Below are 10968 nucleotides of genomic sequence, written 5' to 3'. Positions count from 1 at the left end.
GTCTCTACTCCATCTGTACTGTCATCTCTCCTTTTTTCTCTTTGCCATCTCTGTCTCATCTCGTTCTCTCTCCCATCTCTGTTGACCGTCTTCATTCCTCGCTGGAGTGAGGTACTCTACTGTCAGTCAGCCTGAGGGAGAGCTTAACCTTCACACCCACACCGGTCCCCCCACACACACACACACCGCCCACACACACAAGCCCACACACACCCACACCGGCCCCCACACACCAGCACACCGGCGCGCATGCACACACACACACACACACACACACATACACACACACACCTCACAGGATGTGATGACCGTAGCTCTTTGGGAAATGTAAAGTGGGTCAGAATCAGAAAGCAGCGGAAGTTAACTGAGAGGACAGATACATGAATATCAGAGTGTACTGTAAGATCATGTCACATTTATACTGTGGCGTCTGCAAAAGAAAGTTATCAACAGTATCTTGACAAGATGACGAGTGCCTTAAAAAAGTAAGAACAATTGACAGTTGGACATTGTCAGACATGAGTATGCATGGTGGGCTTGAGGGTGGGACTGAGGGAGAGCAGGAGAGTGGAGAGAGTAGGAGAGGGAAAGTGGAGAAAGGAAGAGTTAAGAGAGGGAGAGTGGAGAGTGGAGACAGTAAGAGTGGAGAAAGGGAGAGAGGAGAGTGGAGAAAGTAAGAGTGGAGAAAGGGAGAGAGGAGAGTGGAGAAAGGAAGAGTGAAGAGAGGGAGAGTGGAGAGTGGAGAAAGTAGGAGAGGGAGAGTGGAGAAAGTAGGAGAGGGAGAGTGGAGAAAGGAAGAGTGAAGAGAGGGAGAGTGGAGAGTGGAGAAATTAGGAGAGGGAGAGTGGAGAAAGTAGGAGTGGAGAAAGGGAGACAGGAGAGTGGAGAAAGTAGGAGTGGAGAAAGGGAGAGAGGAGAGTGGAGAAAGTAAGAGTGAGTGAAGAGAGGGAGAGATGAGAGTGGAGAGAGAGAGAGGAGAGAGTAGAAAGAGTGGCGAGAGTGAGAGTGGAGAGTAGAGAGTGGAGAGAGGCGAGATGAGAGTGTAGAGAGTGAGATTGGAGAGAGTGAGAGTGGCAAAAGGAAGATAGGTGAGTGGAGAGAGGGAGAGTAGACAGAAGGAGAGTGGAGAGCAAAGAGGGGGGAGTGGAGAGAGGGAGAAAGGAGAGTGGAGAAAGGAAGAGTGGAAAAAGGGAGAGAGGAGAGTAGCGAGAGGGAGAGAGGAAAGAGGGAGAGTTGAAAGAAATAGAGAAGGCAAGTGGAGAGAGGGAGATTGGGGGTATAGGAGGAAATCTCCAACTTGTTCTTACAGTCTCATGTCAAAATTAAACGTTTATCCACGTTTCTCAAACATCACATTTTGAAGTTGTTGCAAACATTGAATTTCGAAGCGTTTAAGGTTGAGTTGAGACATTAACTACCCATTTTTTCAGTTAGGGTTTGGGACAGGCAAAAAAAGAAACAACACAAAACAACTTCCTATCGCTGGATTTGAACTTTCAACCTTTGGAATCAGAGGCAGATGCTAGCGCCCATTCGCCATAACCGCCCAGAACATCCTAGCAACACCAAAACCTATTTGAAGCTAACAGTGTTCACTGTTGCCCCTAGTGGCTGGCTTCCACGTCATCTCCATGTGTCCTCAGACATGGTTGGACGTCGAATACTGACTTGTATCACAAGTGACCTGCCTAGAACTCTCCCCCACACAGTAATAATAAATCACCATACGCCTGATGCTACCCCGGGGATGGAGGGAGAGGATGGTATGTGGTCCACACTCCGTCAGGCTGTCATCCCCCTCTCTCTGTCTATCCATCTATCCGTGCTCTGTATTGATGGAGGGGCTAAGTGGCTTTTACTCTGAGGCAGATGGGTGTTGTCTGTACAGGACCAACAGTGGTCCTGCTAACACATTAGCATGTTAGGGCCTCCAACACCCTGCCAGGGAGCTGGACCATAACCATCAGTCTGAGTTGAGTTGAGCTCAGTTACATATGGACACAGTGTGCTGGATTAGCTGTGCTGGGCTGGTTTGGATTGGACTGACTGGGATAGGCTGGATAGGGCTGGATATGGCTGGGCTAGGTTGGGCTGGGCTCACCATGGCTGGGCTGGACTAAGTTGGGACCAATAGGGCTAGATAGGCCTGGGCCTGGGATTGGACACCCCCCACACACACAAACCCACATGCAGTATACAGTACCTTTTCCTCTGTCAATTCAATCAGCCAACCATCCATGGGAACATTCCTTCTCATTAATAAGTCTGTCTCCTCATCTCATGTTATAATTGCATGTGGACAAAATTAAAACATTATCTCATGAATGAGAAATTAAACATTATATTTCAGTAATTTACCCTCTTCAGTTCCTTTTCTATTCAGTCTCTTTCTTTAATTAACTGCTGTGATAAGATGCAAATGAGCACTACAGCAGGCAGTAAATTAACAAACAGAGACGTTATATGGACAACAACAAAATGTCTCACCGCTGAAATAATAGGTCCTCACCAGAGTCATTGTTTGGGGGTGGAAAAAAATACTATCCACTGGAGGAAAGATGGCTGTCCGCTCCTAAGGACTGTGGGTTCTTGCGACTTCAGAGCATGCTGACTGGAGTGTTTACAGACATATTCAATCTCTCCCTATCTCAGTCTGCTGTCCCCACTTGCTTCAAGATGTCCACCATAGTTCTTGTACCCAAGAAAGCAAAGGTAACTGAACTAAATGACTATCGTCCCGTAGCACTCACTTCTGCCATAATGAAGTGCTTTGAGAGGCTAGTTAAGGATCATATCACCTTCACCTTACATGACACCCTAGACCCTCTTCAATTCACATACCGCCCCAATAGATCCACAGCTGATGCAATCGCCGTTGCACTGCACACTGCCCTGTCCCATCTGGACAAGAGGAATACCTATGTAAGAATGGTGTTCATTGACTATAGCTCAGCCTTCATCATAGTACCCTCCATGCCCATCATTACGTTCGGGGCCCTAGGTCTGAACCCCACCCTGTGCAACTGGGTCCTAGACTTTCTGACGCCCACCCCAGGTGGTGAAGATAGGAAACAACACATCCAGTACGCTGATCCTCAACACAGGGGCCCCACAAGGGTGTGTGCTCAGCCCTCTCCTGTACTCCCTGATTACCAGTGACTGCATGGCCACGCACCAACTCAATCATCAGGTTTGCAGACTACACAACAGTAGTAAGCCTGATTATCAGCAATGACGAGACCAACTACAGGGGGAGATGAGGTCCCTGGCGGAGTGGTGCCAGGAAAATAACCTCTCCCTCAATGTCGACAAAATGAAGGAGCTGATCGTGGACTTCAGGAAAAACCAGAGCGAGCATGCCCCTATCCACATTGATGGACCGCAGTGGAGAAGGTGAAAAGCTTCAAGTTCCTCGGTGTACACATCACTGACAATCTGAAATGGTCCACCCACACAGATACTTCGACCTCAGGAGGCTGAAGAAATTAGTCTAGGCCCCTAAGACCCACACAAACTTTTACAGATGTACAATTGAGAACATCCTGTTGGGCTGTATCAAAACCTGTCACGGCATCTGCACTTCCCGTAACCGCAGGGCTCTCCAGAGAGTGGTGCGGTCTGCCCAACGCGTCACTGGGGCACACTGCCTGCCCTCCAGGACACCTACAGCACCCGATGTCACAGGAAGGCCAAAAAGATCATCAATGGACATCAACCACCCGAGCCACGGCCTGTTGACCCCATAATAATCCAGAAGGCGAGTTCAGTACAGAAGCATCAAAGCAGGGACCGAGAGACTGAAAAACAGCTTCTATCTCGAGGCCATCTAAAAGTTCAACAGCAACCACTAGCCGGCTACCACCAGGTTTTTCAAGCCTGCACCTTAGAGGCTGCTGCACTACAGTGCCTTCGGAAAGTACTCAGACTCCTTGCCTTTTCCACGTTTTTTTAATGTTACAACCTTAATCTAAAATGTATTTTAAAAAACAATTATCATCATGGGGAATACGCCGTGACAAAATAAAAAACAGGCTTTTAGAACTTTTAACAATGAAGGTCCCCAAGAACACAACATTCTTAAATGGATGAAATTTGGAACCACCAAGACTCTTTCTAGAGCTGGCCGCCCGGCCAAACTGAGCAATCGGGGGTGAAGGGCCTTGGTCACGGAACCCGTCTGGCCACTCTAGAGTTCCTCTGTGTAGATGGGAAAACCTTCCAGAAGAACAACCACCTCTGCAGTACTCCACCAATCAGGCCTTTATGGTAGAGTGGCCAGACGGAAGCCACTCCTCAGTAAAAGACACAAGACAGCCAGCTTGGAGTTTGCCAAAAGGCACTTAAAGACTCTCAGACCATGAGAAAAAAAGATTATCTGGTCTGATGAAACCAAAATGAAACCAAAAACCTCTTTGGCCTGAATACCAAGCGTTACGTCTGGAGGAAACCTGACACCATCCCTACGGTGAAAAATGGTGGTGGCAGCATCATGCTGCGGGGATGTTTTTCAGCGGCAGGGACTGGGAGACTAGTCAGGATCAAGGCAAAGATCAAAGTACATTAGAGATCCTTAATGAAAACCTGCTCCAGAGCTCTCAGGACCTCACACTGGGGCAAAGATTCACCTTCCAACAGGATAACGACCCTAAGCACACAGCTAAGACAACGCATGAGTGGCTTTGGGACAAGTTGCTTGTCACTCCCTGACCATAGAGGGCCCTCGGTGTGCCCTCGGTGTGATAGGTCAGGGCGTGACTAGGGGGTTTCTAGGTATTAAGGTTTTTTGAGGGGCGGGGGCACAAGGGACGGTCCGTCTGGGAGTCAATGAAGCAGTTTGAGGAGGGATATCGGAGAGAGATGTTGGCTAGGAGTATGCTTCAACGCAGGCGTTTTGATGAGCGTGTCATCAGTCCGGTGCAACCTGTGCCGGCTCCATGCACCAGGCCTCCAGTGAGCATTCCCAGCCCAGTACGTCCTGTGCCGTGTGCCGGCTCCCCGCACTCGCCCTAAAGAGCGTGTCAACTCTACTCAAGCTGCGCCTTGGTCCAATTATTCATATGACGGTCGTGACATCGCTGAATGTCCTTGAGTGGCCCAGACAGAGCCCGGACTTGAACCAGATCGAACATCTCTGGAGAGAACTGAAAATAGCTGTGCAGCAATGCTCCCCATACAACCTGACAGAATTTGAGAGGGTCTGAAGAGAGGAATGGGAGAAACTCCCCAAATAGGTGTGCCAAGTTTTTAGCATCATACCCAAGAAGACTCGAGGCTGTAATCGCTGCCAAAGGTGTGTCAACAAAGTATTGAGTAAACGTTCTGAATACTTATGCAAATGTAACATTTCTGTTTTACATTTTTCATAGGAAATTTCCTGGCCATGGAAACAAAATATCAATGTTTTGATCCCCGAGCCACTTAGTTATGGAAAGGTGCTCCATCATACAGGAAAAGGCATTGTTCGTCACCAAACTGTTCCTAGATGGTTGGGAGAAGTTGCTCTTGGAGGATGTGTTGGTACTATTCTTTTTTCATGGCTGTGTTCTTAGGCAAAATTGTGAGTGAGCCCACTCCCTTGGCTGAGAAGCAATCCCACACATGAATGGTCTCAGGATGCTTTACTGTTGGCATGACACAGGACTGATGGTAGAGCTCACCTTGTCTTCTCCGGACAAGCATTTTTCCGGATGCCCCAAACAATCGGAAAGGGGATTCATCAGAGAAAATGGCTTTACCCCAGTCCTCAGCAGTCCCATCCCTTTACCTTTTGCAGAATATCAGTTTGTCCCTGATGTTTTTCTTGGAGAGAAGTGGCTTCTTTGCTGCCCTTCTTGAAACCAGGCCATCCTCCAAAAAGCTTCACCTCACTGTGCGTGCAGATGCACTCACACCTGCCTGCTGCCATTCCTGAGCAAGCTCTGTACTGGTGGTGCCCCGATCCCGCAGCTGAATCAACTTTAGGAGACGGTCCTGGCGCTTGCTGGACTTTCTTGGGCGCCCTGAAGCCTTTTTCACAACAATTGAACCACTCTACTTGAAGTTCTTGATCCAATAAATTATTGATTTAGGTGCAATCTTACTGGCAGCGATATCCTTGCCTGTGAAGCCCTTTTTGTGCAAAGCAATGATGACGGCAAGGGTTTCCTTGCAGGTAACCATGGTTGACAGAGGAAGAACAATGATCCAAAGAACCATCCTCCTTTTGAAGCTTCTAGCTTCTATTCGAACTCAATCAGCATGATAGAGTGATCTCCAGCCTTTCCCTCGTCAACACTCACACCTGTGTTAATGAGAGAATCACTGACATGATGTCAGCTGGTCCTTTTGTGGCAGGGCTAAAATGCAGTGGAACTATTTTGGGGGGATTCAGTTCATTTGCATGGCAAAGAGGGACTTTTCAAATAATTGCAATTCATCTGATCTCTTCATAACATTCTGGAGTATATGCAAATTGCCATCATTCAAATTGAGGCAGCAGACTTTGTGAAATTTTATATTTTTGTCATCCTCTTTTGGCCACGACCGTACATACTGTATTCTACTGTATTTTAGTTAATACCACTCCGACAATGCTCGTCCTAATATTCATGTATTTCTTAATTTTATTATTTTACCTTTAGATGTGTGTGTATTGTTGTGAATTGTTAGATACTACTGCACTGTTGGAGCTAGGAAGACAAGCATTTCTCTACACCCGCATATGTATGTGACCAATAACATTTGATTTGATTTATATGAACATTTATGCAAAATAAACAATAGGGCTACCACCACAACAACCAAACAATACATGACAGAACACTACACAACACTACCCAACACAACAGAACACTACACAACACTACCCAACAGAACACTACACAACACAACTCAACACAACATTACACAACACAACAATACATAACAGAACACTACACAACACAACATAACTCAACACAACACAACATTACAACAACACTACACAACAACAAAACACAACAACATAACACTACACACACAACACAATAGTAAATCCTGTTAGGAGTGTTGTGCTACCGTTTTCCTCCAGGTGTTTTCGGATGATGTAGCTGGTCTCAGTTCCCTCGGTGGTGTAGTCCAGTGGAATGTTCCCGTTCACATCCTGCAGTAGAACATTCACCCCAGCCTTCCAAAACACCCGGAACGTTCGGAACCCACCATAGAACGAGGAGGGAGAGAAAGCAGAAGAGAGACACAAATAAGTTGAGTGGTTTCTCAGGTCATTTATCAGAGGGGGATCGATGATAATGTACGCCCAATTATCAGGCCCTCCCAGCAGTGTGTACCTGAGGAGAACCACAAGGACATAAACACTCAATGGAGGTATTTAATCAACTCATTAAATATGGGACTGTGGGGGCCCCATGGCAGGGATGTGTGCACAACTCTGCCTTTTACTATTCTCTCAATTCAATGTTTTTATTCAAAGGCTTTATTGGCATGGGAAACATATGTAAACATAGCCAAAGCAAGTGAAATAGACAATAAACAAAAGTGAAATAAACAATAAAATGAACAGTACACATTACACTCACAAAAGTTCCAAAATAGTAAAGGCATTTCAAATGTCATATTATGTATATATACACTGTTGTAACGATGTGCAAATAGTTAAAGTACAACATTGAAAATAAATAAACATAGGTATGGGTTGTATTTACAATAGTGTTTGTTTTTCACTGGTTGCCCTTTTCTTGCGGCAACAGGTAACAAATCTTGCTGCTGTGATTGCACACTGTGGTATTTCACCCAGTAGATATGAGAGTTTATCAAAATTGGGTTTGTTTTCAAATTCTTTGTGGATCTGTGTAATCTGAGGGAAATGTGTGTCTCTAACATGGTCAAACATTTGGCAGGAGGTTAGGAAGTGCAGCTCAGTTTCCACCACATTTTATGGACAGCGTGCATACAGCCTGTCTTCTCTTGAGAGCCATGTCTGCCTACGGCGGCCTTTCTCAATAGCAAGGCTATGCTCAATGAGTCTGTACATAGTCAAAACTTTCCTTGACTTTGGGTCAGTCACAGTGGTCAGGTATTCTGCCACTGTGTACTCTCTGTTTAGGGCCAAATAGCATTCTAGTTTGCTCTCTTTTGGAATGAATTATTTCCAATGTGTCAAGTAATTATCTTTTTGTTTTCTCATGATTTGATTGGGTCTAATTGTGTTGCTGTCCTGGGGCTCTGTGGGGTCTGTTTGTGTTTGTGAACAGAGCCCCAGGACCAGCTTGCTCTTCTCCATGTTCATCTCTCTGTAGGTGATGGCTTTGTTAAGGAAGGTTTTGGAATCGCTTCCCTTTAGGTGGTTGTAGAATTTAAAGGCTCATTTCTGGATTTTGAGAATTAGCGGGTATTGGCCTAACTCTGCTCTGCATGCATTATTTGGTGTTTTACGTTAAACATGGAGGATATTTTTGCAGAATTCTGCATGCAAAATCTCAATTTGTTTTTTGTCCCATTTTGTGAATTTCTGGTTGGTGAGCGGACCCCAGACCTCACAACCATACATGACAATGGGTTCTATAACCGTTTTGAATTTTTTTAGCCAGATCCTAATTGGTATGCCGCATTTTATTTTCCTTTTGATGGCAATGAAGGCTCTTGCCTTGTCGCTGTGGTGCTGATGTTTAGGCCAAGGTATGTATAGTTTTTTGTGTGCTCTAGGGCAACGGTGTCTATTAAATTTGTATTTGTGATCCTGGCGACTGGACCTTTTTTGGAACATCATTATTTTTGTCATACTGAGATTTACAGTCATGACCCAGGTCTGACAGAATCTGTGCAGAACTTCTAGGTGCTGCTGTAGGCCCTACTTGGTTGGTGACAGAAGTACCAGATCATCAGTAAACAGAAGACATTTGACTTCAGATTCTAGTAGGTTGAGGCCATGTGCTGCAGACTGTTCTAGTGACCTCACCAATTTATTGATATAATGTTGAAGAAGGTGGGGCTTAAGCTGCATCCCTGTCTCATCCCATGGCCCTGTGGGAAGAAATGTGTGTGTTTTTAACTGCACAGTTGTTGTTTGTGTCCATGGATTTTATAATGTTATATGTTTTTTTTTTCCATCAATTTGTATAGCAGACCCTCATGCCAAATTGAGTCAAAGGCTTTTTTTAAATCAACAAAGCATGAGAAGACTTTGCATTTGTTTTGATTAGTTTGTCAATTAGGGTGTGCAGGGTAAATACGTGGTCTGTCGTACAGTAATGACATTTGCTCAGTACATTGTTTTCACTGAGGAAATGTACAAGTCTGCTGTTAATGATAATGCAGAGGATTTTCCCAAGGTGGCTGGTGGTGCTGTGGTCTTGAGGTGGGTCTTCTCGGCATGGGTCCTCTATGTGTAGGTCCAGGGGGAGAGTGTCTTGCTAGTATGGGCGGGGTGTTTATTGATCTGTTGCTCCTGTGTGAAGTGTTGGGACTGCGTTTGAGGGCGATGTCCTTTAGGGTCCGGGCGAAGGTGGACACTGCTGCCTTGTATAGGTAGACTTGGTCGTAAAGGCTGTTCAAGTCCAGGGTGAAATGGTGGGCCAGGTAAACATTTGGTTTTGAGACACAATCATGAGAAATACTTGTGCTTACCCGCTGTATGGTAGCAGGGTGGAAGTCTTTTCGTGTTAGCAGGGTGGAGACCACTTGCGCGTTGGGTAAAGTAGAAGAGGCTTTTTCAATCACTCCCTTTGGTGATGTGTCCACCCTTTCCTGCTCTGCTCCTTGTGGCTGTGTGTATTATTATGTGGCTGGGTGACCCTAGTTGGTCCTCAGACAGAAGGTCTAGGGTGTTTGGACACCAGAGTTAAGACACTCTGTGTTTGGGAAAAAGTACAATCTGTGTCTTGTGTATGTCCTCAATGGGTCGGTTGTCAGGAGGGCTATCAGGGTGGCTGATAGGGGGGGTGGTCAGAGGGGGTAGGATCCCCTGGGCTTGGGGTTCTTCATTTGTCTGTCCTGCTGTGATGTCAACGCTATGGTCAGGATCTGGTGTGGTCCGTTCTGTTGTGGTGTCGAGACTTTTGTCAGGAGCTGAGGTGGGCTGTTCTGCTGGCTTCTCTGTGGGGGGTGGCCACCTCTCTACTGGGTTGTTCTCTGTCACACGCCATCTCTCTCTCTCTCTCTCTCGCTTTCCCTCTGTCTCTTTATCTCTGTCAATATCCCCTTTTCCCTCACTATAATTTACTTAACTTACTTAAAGTGGAACTAACAGCGTTTTAGCAACATGAAATCTTATTAAAATCTGTTCATGTACAGTCCCTGGAAAAATATATTTTTTTACATTTGCTGACAAGGAAACACTTAGATTTGGTCATTTTTACATTTGATAAATTATTAGAATGTTTGGGAATGATGCATAGTAGGGCAATTGTGAAAATTCTTTAGCAATATAGAGTGAGAAAGCAGCTGTGTGTTTGGACAACTAAAAGACACTGCTGTAAATAAAACCTAAGAAAACATCTTGCTCATACAACTGAATGGATTTCTGAAAATATGCAAATACCACGGGAGACCTCTTACATTTGGGAACTTTACAGTCCTATTAATCAAACAACCATGAAAAGGTAGGCTCTCTCTCCCTCAGTTATGCACATCAACAACAACAAGATCAACAACTAATGCTGGCCAGAGCGAGATGAGCTAAACATAAGATAAACACACTCAAACTTGTTTAGCTAGTTGGCCGTCAAAATTGCACGGATAAACGATGGGGAATAGTAGCCTGCTCGTACTTCTGCAGCTTGCCTGTCAATGATTGCTTGTCCCAACCCACATTTTGACAACTGAATGGGAACTTGTCTGCCTGCCCGCCCATTTGATCAAAGGAAAATACATTTAATTGATAACTAGTTCATAAACTGCCGCCAGTGTGCCAGAATGCGCTCTGGGTCGTTAGTAAATTCAGAGCGTTGTAAGATTATCGGTTTGTAAATTCAGAGAGTTTCGCTCTCCTAGCAC

General features: G+C 45.5%; 1 protein-coding gene across 1 annotated transcript in view; it reads right to left on the bottom strand.

The window, feature by feature from the left end:
* LOC115126000 (unconventional myosin-XVI-like) overlaps positions 1–10968 on the bottom strand; it is a 344854-nt gene that overhangs the window by 277562 nt on the left and 56324 nt on the right. Inside the window, 1 exon segment of the mRNA XM_065005768.1 lies at positions 7036–7144. Within this exon segment, the coding sequence (XP_064861840.1) occupies positions 7036–7144 (109 nt within the window).

This window comes from Oncorhynchus nerka, linkage group LG3, assembly GCF_034236695.1.
Source record: "Oncorhynchus nerka isolate Pitt River linkage group LG3, Oner_Uvic_2.0, whole genome shotgun sequence".
NCBI lineage: Eukaryota > Metazoa > Chordata > Actinopteri > Salmoniformes > Salmonidae > Oncorhynchus > Oncorhynchus nerka.
This window is presented reverse-complemented; position numbering and strand designations above follow the sequence as displayed.